Source organism: Gastrolobium bilobum, unplaced genomic scaffold, assembly GCF_033153095.1.
Source record: "Gastrolobium bilobum isolate Gb01-03AN ecotype WA unplaced genomic scaffold, APGP_CSIRO_Gbil_v1 utg7396, whole genome shotgun sequence".
NCBI lineage: Eukaryota > Viridiplantae > Streptophyta > Magnoliopsida > Fabales > Fabaceae > Gastrolobium > Gastrolobium bilobum.
This window is the reverse complement of record NW_026899269.1, coordinates 397,765-416,492: the sequence shown is the minus strand read 5'-3', so window position 1 is coordinate 416,492 and position 18,728 is coordinate 397,765. Positions and strand designations below refer to the sequence as shown.

At 31.5% G+C, this 18,728-nt stretch overlaps 1 protein-coding gene and 1 non-coding gene across 6 annotated transcripts; one reads left to right on the top strand and one right to left on the bottom strand.

The window, feature by feature from the left end:
• Positions 1-30: 30 nt before the first annotated feature.
• On the top strand, positions 31-3,380 carry LOC133289058 (probable nucleoside diphosphate kinase 5). 5 transcript variants are annotated; one of them, XM_061486922.1, is made up of 6 exons: positions 31-102; positions 487-564; positions 1,190-1,414; positions 2,003-2,110; positions 2,285-2,394; positions 3,190-3,380. In XM_061486922.1, exons 2-6 carry the CDS (start codon positions 500-502, stop codon positions 3,216-3,218), a joined length of 537 nt encoding a protein of 178 aa, XP_061342906.1. In that variant the 5' UTR covers positions 31-102; positions 487-499; the 3' UTR covers positions 3,219-3,380. The 5 variants fall into 5 exon arrangements, with proteins under 5 accessions (XP_061342906.1, XP_061342907.1, XP_061342904.1 ...); XM_061486923.1 differs by having other exon boundaries at positions 1,184-1,414; positions 3,202-3,380; XM_061486920.1 differs by having other exon boundaries at positions 1,184-1,414.
• A 2,727-nt stretch (positions 3,381-6,107) lies between these two features.
• On the bottom strand, positions 6,108-6,179 carry TRNAG-UCC (transfer RNA glycine (anticodon UCC)). Its single transcript has one exon. It is a non-coding gene; the product is annotated as a tRNA-Gly (tRNA).
• Positions 6,180-18,728: the final 12,549 nt, after the last annotated feature.

Sequence of the window (18,728 nt, the reverse complement as noted above, 5' to 3'; positions counted from 1 at the left end):
TGTTCTTTTGACGTTGGGTCGCAGCCTAGTCATTGTTCGTAAGCCGTTGCAGCTACAAACAACTGACTAGTTTCGTTGTCTCCTCTTCATAACACGTACGAGGTACGAGGTATCTCTCTGTCTGAACGCTCAGAAATGCAACAAAAACTACATCAATATTTTTTGTTTTTCGAAACTTGTTTTCCATATTTCACTGCTTATACCTATGAATGGGGATTGAGGAGAAGATAAATAGGAAAAGAAAAACCTCTTGCTCAGCTCATTTGAGCTATGATGATACCTTCTTTGAAATTCAAAACAATTAGAAGCATGGAAAACTCCTTCTTTCTTTCTTTTCTTTTTCCTCGTAATCTTTCATTTTTGAGGCAAAGGGAATCAGTTATTTCAATCTGAATATGATAAGTTGCTTATTTTCTTTTTGGTGTGATTGTTTAGTTGTGAACTTGTATAGATTGTAATTGTTGTGATTTTTGTTGGTTCTTGCAGTTTGATTCTTCAAATGAGACCCCCTTTTGTTGGATTCATCAGAAAATTTTTCCTTCTTGTTTTGGTCTCCGCTTTATGGTAAGCAGTGGCTGCAGTTTTAGGGTTTCAACTTTCCTTATTATAAATTGGGTAATCAGTGAACTTGGTTAAACAAGGAATATAATGCTAGGATTTCCTTAAGCTTCAATATATATTTCTTGGGGATAAAAAAATAAATAAATTATTCTCCGGGTCTAGTTATAAACATAAGATCTATATGTTTGAATGAGATAACTGAGCATATTTTGTTTTCTTGGTTCGTACAGATTAATAATTCTGAATTTCTGATTGATTCTTGCTTTGCTGTTTTTCTTTTTTCCTCTCTCCCTGTCTTGTATTCTCTGATAGCTTTCAGAAATTTAACCAAGTAAATGATTTCTGATGAAATGTATCTTTACAAGCATCAGATTAGTAACACTTGAGTAGGAATTATTATAGCAATGGTAGTTTATCTTGATGATGGAGAGTTGTGCATGTTCATGTACATATCAAATTATCAATGTTTTACATGTTCAATTCACAATATAACTGTTTCCAGATTTAGACGTTGTCTATTTATACATGTGTGTGTGTGTGTGTGTAATTTCAGATTGATGTAATTGAAAGTGCACAAAGAGTGGGAGAAAAAAAAAATTGACTTTGTTGTCTTTTTCAAAAGTTGTAGTTCTTCAACCCATGGAAGTACAAAATCGGAGAAAACTTTAGCAATTATAAAACCAGATGGATTGAGTGGAAACTACACAGATGACATCAAGAGAACAATTTTAGACTATGGTTTCAGCATTATTAAGGAAAAGATTGTTCAACTTGATGAGATCACTGTGAAAAGATTTTACGCAGAGCACTCTTCAAAATGCTTCTTTTCTAGCCTTGTAAAATACATGACAAGGTATCCCACGATTGTTTCAATGCAAGATGGTGTTATATAAAGTTTCCTGAGCTGTTATGTTAACCTCATAATGTTGACTGTTTGTTGGATTGCCTAATTGCTAGATCTACTTCTACTTAGTTTTATTTGCTAGGTGCTGGGAAAATTACTTTAATCTTTGAGCTCAATGATATTTATTTTATTGTTTTCCCTTTATCTCTTTAATCTTTATTCATTTGTTATGGCATTACCTTTGGTTGGTCAAGATTAAGGCCAAATTCAGTTCAGTTGAGTTTCATTATTATATGATTGATTTTTAATTTATGCATGTTAGCGGAAATGAAGTTACTGAGTACAGGATTTCCTTAACTAAGGGGAAATGATGTTATGCACAAGGGAGTGTGTTTGACATGTAATATAAAAGCATTCATGTGTACTTTTACATAACAGCTTAAGATTTTGGAATAATTGGTTCATGACAATTCGTCACTCTGATTTCTGTTCACACTGATCATTTTAATCAAATTTGATGTTTACTTTCAGCATGCTTTCTAGTCTTTTATTATCCTAAATTCCCTTTTCTGCTTCTCCATAAACGATTAATATCAGTGGACCAGTGTTAGTTATGGTTTTGGATAAGGATAATGCTATTGCTGATTGGCGTGCTTTAATGGGCCCTACTGATGCAAACAAGGCTAAGATTACTCACCCTCACAGGTCATGCATGTTACTAATTACACTCCATTGTGCTTGTGAACTTTGTAAACTTTGTTCAACTTGTGTAGATTTGAGCCCCTAGACTCTGTCATATTTGGGACCAATATTATCGAGTTTGATGTCATGACATATGTTAATTTGCTCTAAGTGAAACTAGTTTACTATTTTCTACAGCATCAGAGCACTGTGTGGTTTGGATACCGAAAAGAATTGTGTTCATGGTTCAGACTCTCTCAAATCTGCACAAAGAGAGATACCATTTTTCTTCGGAGAGCTTTCTGCAGGTCAATATTTTTAATTCTATTTTTAATCAAATATCGATAAAATATTCACTCTTTATATATATAATATCAATAAAATATTCACTCTTTATATATATATATATATGAAAAATGGTTTGTCATGTGACTGGACATAAGGTTTTGTCCGGTTACATATTTTTTAACTATGTACTATGGGTAGTACATAGTTATAATATTAAAGTTATTTTTTTAACTATGTACGACGGGTAGTACATAGTTATAATATTAGTGTCGTTCTGCAATCTATTCTTTAATATTATAACTATGTACTATCCGTAGTACATAATTAAAAAAAAAAAACTTTAATATTATAACTATATACTACCCGAGACTAACTTATGCACCCTAGAGTGTCTTAACCCACTTTCATGAATAAAATTGTTTCAAGTTTTGTTTTCCTCATATTGATGGGCATGATGCAACTCACTTTTAATCTTTTTTAGGGTTTAGTATCTGTTGTTTTTTCATAATAGCTTCTAAATATGATCATTCTTCCCAGGTAATATAGCATGAAGATGAACTTTAAGATTTCTGTTTCCTATAGACTTTCTGTCAAAACAAAATAGTAATAGAATGACGGAAGAGAATGTGGTAAAAAAGGGCATCAATATCTAAACATACTCATTTTATGGTATCAACTTGTTAATATAAGCATTCTTTTTTGAACTTAAGTCAGAAAGGTTCTGTTCCAACTATCATAACCTCTTATTTATTCCATCAAAATGCATGTGCAAGAAAGCTATGTACATACTTTTGCATATCCATTTCTTTTGACAGATGTAATTGCAGAACATGATGAGCTGTAGCTGGCAAAAGTTTGAAGCAGAAACACAACTTTTTTTTTTTTTTTTTTTTTAAATTATTTGTGAGGCTTGTTACTGTTATATAATTTGTATACCGGATTGCTTCAGTGTCTAACACCACTTCTGCTATCAATTGAGAGTGTAATTTTAGTAGGAACATTTTTCCGTGGGTTACGTACTTTGATGATGAATTATTAATAATTGGAACGTAATATATATACCTTGTGTATATATTGTAATTTTGAATTTCAATTTATTTTTGTTACATTTGAAGTGCATTTGGATAAAGAGAAAAAAAATAAAATTAGTCGTTGTTTACTTGATTCTGTGTGCCGTATGTAGAAAGAAAAATAAATGAAATAATTTTATAAAATTTAATAGTCTTGCATGATAGTCATCTTTATAGAAAGAGATTCTTAAAGCACTTGAGAATTATGAATGAATAACCTCCGTAAATGAAAAATATTTTTAATGATTATGATGGAAAAAATTGGGAGGTTAAGTTACAAAACCAACGAGATCCTCAGTAATTGGCACTTATGTTGTTGCCTGTTAGAAAGGGATCACCACAAGGAACAATGTTTTATATACATTGCAAGAATAAAGGGACCACCATGGAACCTAATCCCTTAACTCCTACGCCCCGTTTCTCTTCTGCTTGCTCTGTTGCATTTTAACTCCGCATGGATTTTAAGCTATGTTTATGCATTTAATTTTTTTTTAAATTTTTATTTCATGTCTGTAACGCCAGACCGCTTCAAGAGTCAATGACTATCCCCACATACTAACACGAGACTTTTTAGTGTGTTTTTTCCTTATTCGCACACTTCCCGGAAAAATTTCTCAGGAGGTCACCCATCCCAGAATTGCTCCAAGTCAACCACGGTTAACTGTGGAGTTCTTCCGATCCGAGCTACCGAAAAGCAGATGCATCTTGTTAGTATAGGTAGTATCAATTAATTCTTATAAGTCATTCTCAATTGTACCGTCTCATACCAACACAGTCTCTGGAATCCCTCTCTTTCGGGTGTTGATTCGATTCATTCATGTACCCCCGTCCCTAGAAGCCTGCCAGGAGCCGCTCCTTGTTTGTGCCCTTTCGCACCGGCGATCACTCTCCGCCCTCGTCAGCGCCCGGGATGTTACAATGTCGGTGACATCCCCAAACATGAGGGAAAATAGGAAGGTTTTTGTACAGATTGCCAATTCTTTTTTATGGTATTTTTTATTGTTCTGTTCCAAGGACATATATGTTTAATCAAGAGAGTCTAAGGGGCCGTTTGGTACAAAGTTTTTTTTAGAATTTCTGGAAAACTGAAGGTGATAATTTTATTTACTCACGTTTGATATGAGATTTTTAAAATTTTTCCAGGAATCTAATTTTCCTGAAATTTTATTTTCTGTGTAATTATTTTTTTAAAATACCATCCAAGAAGACCACCCACGGGGTGGTATTCTTGGATTTTTATGACAAGAAAATTTTTAATACAGCCAAACATAGTATCAAGAAAATTAACCCAATAATCTCGGAAATACGTTAGCCTACCAAATAACTTTTTGATAATATTTTAATAAAACTCATTTTCCTGGAAATCATAATTTCTAGATTAAAAAAAAATTCTCCACTACCAAACGCCATCTAGATCAATATTGAATCTAAATGCTCTCTTAAGTATCTATAGATTAAATATCCTTGAATATAGCATATTACTGTACACAAATAATAATGACTTTAACCAAAAGTGTAGTATATATGCACAGTGATAATATAACATTAAAGAAAGAGCAAGTGTCCATACCTATAGATTTTACCTTTTATTTATAGGATTTATATGTGAGTAGTAAAATTTTAAACTTTTGGTGTCTCCTCTGAAAACTCATGTCTAAATTTATTGTTATCGTATTAGAATTAGTATATACTTTTCTTATGTTATATTAATCTCTTCTTTTTATTGCTTATTGGGCTTTATATATAATGTGCGCCTCTGATATGTAGTCATTTTATCTTCATTAATATTGACAGATATATGAACTGCATTTAATTTTTGTTATCTACTTGTCTTTACATTTTTTTCCCGCTTTCCCATGATAGAGCGTAGTAGGTTAATATAAAGAAACAAGCTCCCGATCTTGCCATATTTCTAATTCAACCATATGAAATTTCATGTCCAACTAAAGAATGGTGAGGGGAGCGGAATGGAGATCTTTTAATAGACTCCAAAAACAGTTGTTTTTGAATTTAAATTAAAGATTCCAGAATATTTCAGAGTCTACTTTATTATCAATTTGTAACGTTTATTAAATAGTCATTTGTAATTAGGATTAAATGGCCTTTTTAACTAAGATACAATTGTATTCAAATTCAAATTGCCATTTATAACGTTTATTAAATAGTCATTTGTAACTACTAGTAATGTAAATTTTCTGCAGTGATGTGGAGCACCGGCGTAGGCTAAAAATGAAGGAGGTCCTATATCAACATTGTCAAAGGAATTCATTTCAGAGGAATATGTGGAAATCAAAACAAACTTAAGTTGTGCACGTTATTAGTTGGGATTGTTTATATAATGTAGGGTTTTATAAGAGTTATGTTGTAGGAAAAATGATTGTGTAATGTTATAGAGATTCGTTTCATGTTATTAGTTGGAGATTGTTTATATAATGTAAGATTTTATAAGAGTTATGTTGTAGGAAAAGTGATTGTGTAATGTTATAGAGATTCGTTTTGCGTGCCATAATTTTTTTTTTTCTTCAAAAAGTGTGGGCCTCACAAAATATTATGTGTGTAAGAAAGTTTGTTGTGTCATGTTAAATGATAAATGCAAACTCCTATAATGTAAGTTATATTTACTATTTAGCAATTAGGATATAAAATAATAAAAAAGAATAACATGCGTTTGCCGGGAGTCGAACCCGGGTCTATTGCTTGGAAGGCAATTATCCTAACCGTTGGACTACAAACGCTTTGTGTATGTGTTTTTAATGTGATTCTTTTCATATTAAGATTTATATTCATACCTTTTTCTTATTTTTGTTTATTTTTAAGGTAAACTATTCATAGTCATACCTTAAATATCACTTTCAGATTCTCCTTACATCTAAATTTTTATTAAATTACGTATTTCTTATTTTTCCTATGTCAATGTGCTTCTTTTTTTTTATAAAAAAAAAAAGACATCTTGAGCATGATAGTTAAAATTTTGATTTATCACTAAGTTTTTACAATTTTTTTCAACAAAATGTTTTTATCAATATTCCAAGCGCTTTTATGATTTTTTTTTTACATTTTACCATTTTTTATTCCCCTTTTGTTTTTACATAAAATCTTGTTTTTAATTACTTGGTCTTGACCCAATCACTGATTTTGTATACTGTTCAACTGTCTATTACTTTGCTAAAGGGGAAGCAATATAAAAATATAGATCGGGTTTAATTATTTTAACTAAGGAATCTTATTAAAATTAGAGACACAATGCCAAATGATGAACATATAAGAACCGCAAACCCTTTAATTTTACCATCTCTTTTCTCTATTCAGTGTTTTATGTAGAATGTTTGAAATAATGTTGTCAAATTGGACAGGACCGAAATAGAGGCCTCACCCATTTATTTTAATTGGTTTGTTATGAAGTCATAGTTGGCAAATTAAATTTTGAAGAACTTTCCTTGAATTTTGCAATTTTATGCCTTTATTGATGAATCAAAGTGATGATGTGGATGCAACGTACACTTGATAATCCCACGTCAACATAGTTTTGATGATAACAAAGAGGAATGTTCAAAGACGAAGAAACATCCAAAAAGAAACTCAAGCAAATGAGAAAACATGCAAGCACCAAGTCTCAAGCATCAATCCAAGTCCAAAATCTCAAATTATATATTTATTTAGGATTTAGGAAAAATGTGTAAAAGTGTATAGATACTAAGCATTGCATGAGCTGAAGGTCATTCATCACTCATATATTTCAAAAGCATGCATCCTTAAAGAAGTGTCAAAACAAAAGGTTTGATTTGTCCAAAATTGATTTGAAAAAGATACCTACATGATTTAAACGCTTCAAGACAGTTTCCATAACCAACTTCATGAATTAAAGTCATAGAAACTTTTTTTAAAGAAAAGAAACTCAAAATTCGAGCAAAAAGGATGCTGCCATGAAATATCCGGATATGAGCCCGATAAATATCCGGATATGTACGGATTACAACGGCTAGAAACGGCTAGTTTTCAAAGGAGGTGTCAATATAAATACCCACATCAGTCATGATGAACAGTACACGAATATAGATCATTTATTGAACCTTTATTACTCATTCTAGCTCATTATTGCTCATTAATTGCTTACTTTACTCATTGCATACACTTGAGCTCATCTTTCTTTGAAGCTATACATCTCTTAGTTCTTCAATTTGTGCAATCTGTACTTTGAGAGTACTTAGCCACTTTTAATCACCTCAATCTTACTTCTTGATTTGAGAGGGGAGTGAACCCTATACTTAAGAGGTCACCAAATTCCTAAGTAAATTTGGAGTGAAAAATTGTGAGGTATCAAAAGCCCGAAGTCTTGAAAGGTTGCAGAGGTTTGTCAAGCACCCTCAAGCTTGATAGCTAGTGAAAAGAATTGATCGAGCGGCTTCAGTCTGGATGTAGGTCACGGTGGTGGTGACCGAATCAGGATACATCTAGTTTGCAATTTCTCTAACATTTACCTCCTCACTTTATTATTGAAATTGCATATTTAGATTGTCTTTATCCATTCGTTTGCTTACTTTGTTAATCTCTACACTTGCTCTCACACTTAGATTTTTTCTTATTAAGTCACTTTATTGAAAAAATAGTCTTTAAAATATCAAATGAGACACTTTACGAAAAGATTTTGTAAAACTCAATTCATCCCCTCTTAAATGTTGAAGCCACTTGTCCAACATTTATTAATGTGGGTCATTTCTCGTTAGATGTTGATAGAGGAGCTACTTTAATTCACTTGGACCATAGTCGGACATTAGCGTACGAAACTAGAGAATGACTAGTAGACAAAACCAGGAAAATAAGCAGTGTGCGCAAGATAGCATAAATGTAATTGGTAGGAAAAGTTCACAAAGTTTGATAAGATGTCCAGAAAGTTTGATGAGATGTTTGTGATTAAAGTTTATTAAGTTCCCTAAACTGAACCTCAACCCATGCTGTCTTACAATCTTACTAATCTAAAACCCAATTTTTATTAAATCGAGTATATTGAGTTAGGATTTTAAAAAATTACTTTAAAATAAAAAAAGTATTTTAAATTTTTTTTTTACAATCAAAATTTTATAAAATTGAATTTTAAAGGATTTGAATAGAATTTATAATATTTTAAAAAATTATATGAATTTTTAACAAACATTTAAAATTACAGGAGTCAATAAAAAAATAACAAAGAATTCAATGATATTAATAAAAAAAAGTAAAACCTAATATTATTTTTTCAATCAGTAATTTGATGTAACTTGATGTCATTAAGCAGCTCTCCACATATTTATACTAGCCCTCCACGTATTAATATTTTTTTCACTCCTGCTCTTGGATTTGACCAATGAGATGAAAATTATCTTTTTCATTTGGTATCAGAGCAATGCATATATGATTATAAAACCTATAATTTTTTATTTATTAAAATAATTCGAAATTTGCATATAAAACTTAAAGTTCATGACAAAATTTTGTTTAGAATTTTTTGCAATTGATCTTGAAAACCTTGAGATTTTTGTTCTACGTTATGAGAGTTTTTTAATAATATATCATATGCATGTTTTCATTGAATATTCTAAGAAAATTTCGAATTTGAATTTCCGAGTTTTATTATATGAAAGTTTAAAAAATTTCTCAAATTATTTGCAATCGATACATTGAAACCTTAAATTATTTTTGGGCTTTTGAAAAAACAAGTTTTTAGAGATCCATTGGCACAAAAATTGTTTGAAATTATTTTTTATAGCGAAATAATTTTATTCATAAATATATTGTTACAAAACATAAATTTCATATTATAAAAGTTTCAATCTTTCTTTTAAGTAAATATTATTTCATTGATATTTAATATAAAATAGGTTTGCGTGGTTATAGCTAAACCAATATGTGTCGGCAAGTGCCACGACGTGACTGAAGACCAACACCAAAAGCAAAACAATTTATTGTTAAAGTTAAACTAATGCTCATGTCTAATGCTTTCGTTACATGGAATCTGTTCTTTGAAAATACTCTTCTTAAGGATAATATCCCAACTGAGTTTTTTTTAAGCTCAATTAATGGAAATACTTTATTTTATACCAAATATTAGAAAAAATAATTCAAGTCCTGAAAATAACCACACCCTTCTTTCGTGGCTTGCATAGAGTTAGTTCATTATGGGTGTGCATGACAACCGTCCCGGAATCAATTCTTTCTTAATTTCTGTTCTCGGAAACAGAAATGAATAGGAAACTTGTTTGGTAAAACCAGTTTATTTTTTTGTTCCCGGGATGAACCAGTTTAATTTTTATGCTGGAGAACAGAAAAAAGAATCAAAAAAATTCTGCTTTTTTGTTCCCGGGCATAAAATGAGAAACACTTATCTCTCTCAATCACTCTCCACCTCTACTATCATCACCACCACCACCATCATCTCGAACACGACTGCCGCCACCATCGTCGCCGCCGCCATCATACCACTAGTGCTGTCGTCACCACCCCTCACCACCACGATATTATCGCCACCATTACCACCACCTCCACCCATCACTATCACCATGCCACCGTCACCACCACCACAACTACCACCCCCGCCACCATTATCACCGTCATCGTCACCACTACCGCCATCAACCACCACCACTATCATCGCAACCACTGCCGTCACCGCCACCATCGTCATCACACGCCACTGCCACCACCCTCATCGCCATCACTACCACCACCACGACGCCACCACTACCATTGTCGCAGCAACTACCGTCACCATCACTTTCGTCGTCGCCGCCACCAACCCCCATTACCGTCATCACCACCACCCCCGCCACTACCATCACCGCCACTGCCGCAACCACTGCCACCACCACCACCATGATGCCTTCACAACCACCACCACCACCACCATGCCACTGCTACCATTGTTGCCGCCACCAACAACCATACCCACCACCATTGTCGCAGCCATTGCCGTCACCTCCACCACTACCATCCCTACCACTACCGTCGTCGCCATTGTCGTAGCCACTGCTGTCACAACCACTACCACTATCTTCACCACGTCACTGCAACCAACACTATCGTACCATCCTCGCCACCATCACCACACCCACATCATATGGAAAGAAAAGTGATGATCCAATTTTTTTTTTATATTTAGTAGAATTATTTTTTATTATATTATTTGTTGTGTTATCAAACACAATTCTCATTCTCGGAATAAAAATAGAACATGTTATCAAACACATTTTTTTTCTCAAGAACTGTTCCAAGGCACAGAAATATAAAAGAATTGTTTCTTTTTAAAAACAGTGCTAGGAAATAGAATGGTTGTCATGCACACCCTATATGTTCTACTGATTCTGATTTGTATAATTACTCATTTCTGGAGATAGAAAGAAGGTATAAATTCCTTTTAGTCAAATTTTAAGTTTATATTCCCAAAAAAAGACAAGCATTCATTCCTCATTAAAACGCACAGAGTGCCTATTTTGTCAAAAATAAAAAAATAAAAAAATTAAATATGAAACCATGTCCATCGCTTAGATGCTAAGATAGGGGTTATATTAGCTTACCAAAAAAAAGAAGAAGATAGGAGTTATATTAAAGAAGATTTACGAACAGTAGCTACCGATCTTGCTATTAGTTATATTATTACTCCTTGGAATAATTTCACACTATCAATCTTGCCCTAGTTATTAAAAGTGAAAATTATTTGTAATTTGAAATAATTATATTCATTGAACTGAATAGCCAAATCGAAATTATTGTTAGCCTACAGTTTAGAGAACCCCCCACCAAAAAACAAAATAACATCTAAATAGGGGGTGTAAATTGGCTAGCTGGTCAAATATGATCTTATAACTCGACTTACATTACGTCAGATTTAGATAATCAAAAGGAATAGGCATATGTCTAAAAAAAAGGTCTATTTAGAAAATAGGCTATAGACTTTCTTTTACATGCCGAGTTTATAAGCCTACAAATCGGTCTATATATCATATTATTTATTTTAAATAAAATAAATAAATTATTATTTTAATAATCTAGAATAATAAAGTAATATTTTTTTTAATTATTTTTTTAATTATTAAATGACTAAGAGCTAGGGCAAGACTTTTATTTTTTTTCAAATATAGGCCAAGATGAACTTATAATTTAAGCCTACGCAGACTAACAAATAATGCTAGACTTAAAGTATTTTATACAAATTTAATCTATTTAAGTTTAAGCCTAACCCGACTCAATCTATTTACACCCATACACCTAAAGATAGGTATTTGATCGAACTCTATTTCTCACCACTAAACAGGAGTGCTATATCAAACCTTAAACTTCATTACCCTGGTTGAACTTTTCACCATTGATGCATCACATGTGTCAAGTACTTTGCGCATGGATGATATTCAGTAATTATCTTGTCTATATATATAGGAAAAAGTATGTATCATTTTAAAGGATGTAAAATTGTGTTATTTTAAGTGAGAGAAAGAGATAGATAAAGGAGGAGAGAGAGTGGACAAAAAAATATAAAGGTGTGGGTCTCACTTCTTTGTGAGAGTGAAATGACACAAATTGTGTCATTTAAAAAGATAAACATTTTTCCCACATATATATATACACTTCGTCTCACAGAGCACATTCTATATAAGAAACTCTTCACACATATTTTTAAGCTTGATTTGATTTAGGTTTCAGTTTCTTACATTTTGTTTATCTACTCCTTCATATTCTCATATGCCCGTAAGGTCAGAATCAACATCCTCAAAGTCCTGGTTAGAATAGTGTTCTAGTCGGTCCAATAAGACTGACCCAATATCAAGGATCCAAAATGTCTTATCCTCATTTTAATATAAGATGTCAGAATATTTTACTTGGGATTTTTCCTCATCCCCTTTGTCTGAACAACACCTAAAATGTCTCCTCCTTTATGCTTTTGCTACATAACAACTGCAAAGTGTCTTGCCTGTGCAAGGCCAGGCTAAATGGTTCTTTCCCATAATAGTTGACTTAGCTCTTTCTCTTTATCCATCATGGAACCTATAAATCCCCTCTCCCTCTTCTTCACCAGACACACGATATCTATTTGTATGAGCTATTATTTTATTAACTTGAAGAGTCATTATAATCATCTTACACACCCTATTATCATATACATCACCTGAAACCTCTTTGCATAACCTTGATTCATACCACTATTGTCAAGGATACCCCTACATAGATCTTCAAACCCCTAGGATTGGGCTCTCTTGCCTAACCAACTGTGAAATAGTTTTATCATAAAGAGTTTCTTTCGAAAAGAAAAAAAGAAATAAAACCCTAAAGTAATGAAAATGCAAAAGAAGTGTTATTAAATTACCAAACAATGTCCTAATTCAAGGCCAGGTATGGAGGATCTTTTGTCTTGGAGAGGCTAGCTCACAAGGGTCAGTACAGTTTGAGTACTTTCATGCTCAAAATTCACTAATTCGTGAGGTTTCGAGCTTCGAGGGATTTTCCGTTGCAAGACAACGAATAAGCATTTGCTTAGTGTGTGACAATTATGTATCTACAAAGTGATTAACATAGTCAAACTATAATGATTACAAGTTTGGCTGGACGATACATGTCCACGACTTCAACACATTAGTTTCTTATTTTATAGGGGTAGGTGCATACGTGTCAGAAATAGCAAGCCGTCTTGTATATTGCTCACTACTTAGTACAGATTGTTAAATCCCATGCATCTAGTTGATTCAATATCCAACGTGGCATCCTTCTAGTGGGGATTTTTGTAAAAATGTATTATTGTATATTACTCTACTTAGTATCGATTGTCAAATCCCACGTATCTTGGTAAAGGTGATTTTTTATATGCTTGGCAAAAGTGATTCTTTTAACTTTTAAGCTCTTGTCTCTTCCATTCCATGCATCTCGAGGACTTCTATCATATTCGAATGTTATTTTAAGTCAATGTTATTACGTCCCTGGTGACATATACTTGTTTTTTGTTTGATTGTATTTTAGATAATAAAAAAAAATTGGTAAACTTTTAGATAATTTAATTACTAGTAAGTCTAACTTTAAAGTGACACTGTTTTTCGAACGGATAATAACAGTACAAAAATAAATAATATATATATATATATATATATATATTATTATTAAATATAAATTTACAAAAAATTTACATCAATATTTGTCATGCAAATTCATTCCTAACTTTTCGGACCAACCGTTGATTTAATTAAAATATTGGAGTAGTGGTTCAACCAATAATTTATTGGTTTAATTGTTTAAACCAAATATATATATATATATATATATATATATATATATATAAGAATTATTTATTACATATAAAATAATATGATAAATATAATAACAAAAATATTATACTAGTATATTGTTTAGTTCAATAACAATTGGACTAAACCACATACGTTTAAGTTTGATCCACCGGATGTTTGAGTCTTGCTAGGGTTGGTGTTGTGTGCTAGAGTCTCCATGGGATGCCTCATTAGCTCTACAAGATGAAGTGTTAGAAGTTGGATCTTTACGTTCATTGGAGAGATTGAGAAAGGTGTCTGTTTGTGTTTGCAAGGCACTTTGATGCTCAAGTTAGTATGTGTAGGATAAGCTTTAGTTAAGAATGGAAAGATGATAATATATGGGCTTCAAGCCTCATTTTATATAATAATTGAGCGTCTTATTTATGTCGCCTTAGTATGGTGGAACTTAATCTCACTAGTACATAGAGGCAACTCTTGCAAGTGATCCTGTGTACGAAATGTCTATTGGTGGGCAACACTATGTCTGTCCCTGAATTATTGGCTATTATGGAGGCTATAGAGTTTTGAGCTACTAATATTATGTGTCAGGATACTTGCAATATTCCTTGTAACATCCTTTACAACTCACTAGCATAAAGGATATCACATTAATTCTTAAGTTAAATTCTAAAGCAGCAAATATGAAATAAGGCATATAACAAAATACCCTTAAAATATAATTATACAAAAATCAAGTTCACTACTACATCAGAAATACATCATAATCTAAACGGAAAAGAAATATTTTTATTTTCTATGAATTTCTCTACTAAGCTCCGTATAGTCTTCAAAGTCTTTAACCATAGTGCTTTACCTTACTCCAAAGCTACACACACTGGCATGTTTACTCTGAAAAGGTTAGCATAAAAATAAACACACGTGAGATAAATCTCAGTAATATTGAAATTTTTGAACTATAACCAATCCAGCCACTTTAGTGGAAAATATCATCCATAGAATAAAATCTATAATAAGAAAATATTATCATAAACAATAAATATAAGCCCAGACCTTTGTGGGTTCTTCATTCAGCTATACCCAAACTTTGTGGGTTCTACCCAAACTTTGTGGGTTTCTGTATACAAACATATATAGGAACGTGTAATCTTTAACTGAAATGACTAATGCTCAATTTTGGAGCGCCCAAATTCTGTGGGTTATGTGTGTGTGGTTCTGTATGGCGGAGCTCAAGCCATGATAAGGCGTCTCTTATCCTATAATCATTCTGATCCCCTTGTGGGTTAGTCACATCAGAATCATTCAGCAAAAGAGTACATATCCTATTAGTATTCATTTGGTACCAAAGAAATTCTTTAATTTCTATAAACTTGATTCAAGATCATTTTCATATCTAATATAAGTAAATTCATCAAATTCACAAAGCCAAATATAGAAAATAAAGTAAAAGAGTAGAAAAAATTCATAAAATAATTTTGGCAGAGTAACAGTATATTCACAACTTTTAAAGAAATAACTTTAAAATATCAATTTTAAACATAACATAGATAACAATAGAACCAACATAGCTTTCTAAAATATCTAAAAATTAACTTTAAAAGTAAAGGAGAGAATGAGTTGCTTACTCCAAATATTACCTTCCTTTTTCTTTTTCTTCTTTCTTTCTTTTTCTCTTCCTCTCCCTTTCCTTCTCTCTCTCTCCCTCTCACCCCTTCTTCTTAAGTTTCTAAAGGGGGAGTTTATATAGATTTTGAAAAAGGAATGTAATCATTACTTTTTATAAAAATATAAAGAATCTAATCATTACCTTTATAAATATCTAAGAAATCTTAATCATTACGTTTATAAATATCTAAGGAATCTTAATCATTACTTTTATAAATATCTAAGGAATCTTAATCATTATTTTTATAAATATCCAAGATATTTTATATTTTATTTATTATTATATATATTTTTAAAATATTACATTACCAGTGTATGCAAGATGACCACGCTTCCTTAACCTTGAAGTCTTAGGTGTTGGGCTCTTTGGAGCTTCATGAATTGGGCCTAGTGTCCCGCGTAGGATAGGTCCAAATTATATATAATTATGACTTATTAATAATATATATTGATTTTATCCTAAAAATTGGTTCAACCCAATTTAACAATGATCGCCTAGCTCATTGTTTAGTTCCGGATTTGTTTGGCTTTTTTAAAAAAAAATAGCTTTTATGTCTTACTTATTTTAGAAGTGTTTTTTACAAAAGCTAAAACTATTTAGATTTTTTTTTTAAAAAAATATTTATCTTTTTACTTTTGTATTTTTTAGAAGTTAAAATTTTAGCTTGCAAAAAAAAAAAAAAAAAGTTTTTGACCTTTTTATGACTTTTGCTTTTTTTTTAAAGCAGAAATTCAAATGAACTTATACTAAAAAGTGATATATATATATTTTTTTTATAAAAAAGCAACTTTAGGAGAAAAGGAAGCTCAACCAAACGACCCTAAACAATTCTGTTTTTAGTAACAATGATTCAATGACTCTACACATTAATTATTTCTTATTTTGAAGAGTGGTTTATATAAATATTTATATACAATAAAATGTTTGATAAAACACAATTAAATATAAAAAAGAAGAAGGAATTGTCAGTTTATCTATACATAGGCATGTTTATATACATCTACAACTTTCTTCCTTCTTTCCCTTGAACTTGAGGGCCGTTTGGATGGATTTGTGAAATTTTTTGACTTATAACTTCTATTTTTTTAAAAGCTAAAATTTTTAAATTAAAAAAAAACAAATTTTTTGCTTTTTTGTAGCTTCTGTTTTTTTTTTTAAAAAGACATTTAAATAAACTTTGTAGTAAAAGTGCTTTTCTTTATGAAAAAAAGCAATTTTTGGATAAAAAAAATTGATCCAAATAATAATGCGCTAATTTAACAAATATGTTGCATGATAAAATTTAAATTATTTTAGCACACAACTTTAATGATATTCCTTTGAGTGAACTGATAATTTTTGGCCAAACCTAAAATCAAACTGCAATGAATCATTGAATATGAGGCTGAGCAGTGTACACGTGCTTTATTACGTAGTTTGAGGTTAGGAATATATATATGTGGCACATTTTTGCATAAGACTTCTGTTCACCAATCAGACGGTTTAGATAATTGAAACACTTAGCATTTGTACTTCATTCATTGTTTATTAATTATGAATTCGATAAGGTGTAGGTGACATTATATAACAGTGGAAAGTAGAATAATACTATAGAGACATACATTCTCAATAATATGCTTTTTTTTCATCAACAAATCAAGATTCATGGTTTCAATGCTCTTAAATTAGTAATTTTTTTTAAACTAAATCTACTTATAATCATCAGATGTGAATAATATTCTTAATTATTTTATCACTTTTTGCGTAAGTTATTTGCAAAAATAATATTTTCTATTTCAAAAATTAAGATGATATTTTTACAAAATATTTATAAAAAATAACATTAAAAACAAAACTAATTTCAGTAGTAATGGCTAAATCTGCTAGAATTAGGGAAAAGTAGTTGTTGGAACTAGAGAACGAGATACATGAAATTATAATAGGGTTATGTTTATCTCATTTTACATGAGATAAACATCTCTCCTACACACACAAAAAAGGTTGGGTCCCACCACTTTTCTCTCTCCTCTTACATGTGGGTCCCACTTATACTTTTATTTCTACAACATGAGGTAATTCTTTTCCTACAACATAAGAAAAATATATCCCATTATAATAACCCCTTTACTACACGCGTTGGTCCGACAGAAGATAATGGGAATAACGTTGTCGTTACCATCTGCCTCCACGCCATGATGGACTCATGGTATGCATGTCCTTCCAAATTTCCAACCTAAAATAAAAAAAATAAAACATAAAACATAAAACATAAAATAGGATTATTATTATTTTTGCTGAAAATAATTATTTTCAATTTAATAAAAAATAAGAAAAAGTTCATCAATGCCCATGTGGTTTATTCAAAAATTACCTCTGTTCATATGATTTTTTTTTTACATATGTCTCTGTGGTTTGTAAAAAGATATATATTTTTTTTATCATATATGCCCCTGTGATTTTTTACTTTTTAGAACCCATAGAGATATATGTAATAAAAAAATCACAGAGGGATTTGTTATTTTGGAGTAAATCACAGAGGCATTGGTGAATTTTTCTCTAAAAAATACTTACCTGAAATATTAAGGTTAGTAATCACTCAGGTAGTTAAAGTTGAAATAAATTAAAGGAAATATATTTTTCATGTTGGATGAAATGATTTTCTCTTATACAATATATAAAAAATGAGTAGATTCACTTTTTTTTTTTCTCTTTTTTCTTTAATAAGTCTCACTTACTTTTTTATATGTTGTGTGAGTGTGTGAGATAAATTACCTAATGCAATATGAGAAACACAATTTGCTAATGAAAATTGCAGGGATATATCAAATCAAAAAGGAAAATGGTGTGGTAGCTAGTATGTACAAGTTGCATTAAAATGAGAATGTGTGAAGGAATATTAAAAGCACTTTTTACATTTGTCACAGGTCATCTGTCTGGAATCATCGAACTTGTACATTAATCCCAACCTTGTAATTCTAGTTATGCACACTATGTACTACACCTAAAAGCACTAGCTAGTACCTGCAAGGTGTCGCTGAGTCGGTTTGGTGCTGAGTCCAAGGGTTTTGGGCTGTGAGTTTAAAGGGCTTGAGTTCGACTCTTGGTAGACACACTTTGTATGTAACGGAGAAATCCTTGTCCTTTCAATCTGTGAAAGGAGATTAGTCTCGTTCTATGTGAGATGAAGATACCCTTGGATTTATTAAAAAAAAAAAAAAGCACTAGCTAGTTTACTAGGGTTATAGCATAAGTTATTTGGAGCAGGTGAAATCAAGGAATTGGTCCGGTAAGTGTGAGACATTCCCATGCAAGCGTGGGTGCTCTTCCTCACTTTCTGAGTTGTTTTTCTCGGCTGCCCATACCTCGTTTGCACTAGGTTAAATCATTTGTCCATGTCT

Coding starts and splice junctions, on each gene's coding strand:
- LOC133289058 (XM_061486920.1), top strand. CDS start 500: ATGAGACCCCCTTTTGTTGGATTCATCAGAAAATTTTTCCTTCTTGTT. Junction 565..1,183: donor GTTTTGGTCTCCGCTTTATG/GTAAGCAGTGGC, acceptor CTTTTTCAAAAG/TTGTAGTTCTTCAACCCATG. Junction 2,395..3,189: donor CTTCGGAGAGCTTTCTGCAG/GTCAATATTTTT, acceptor TTCTTTTGACAG/ATGTAATTGCAGAACATGAT.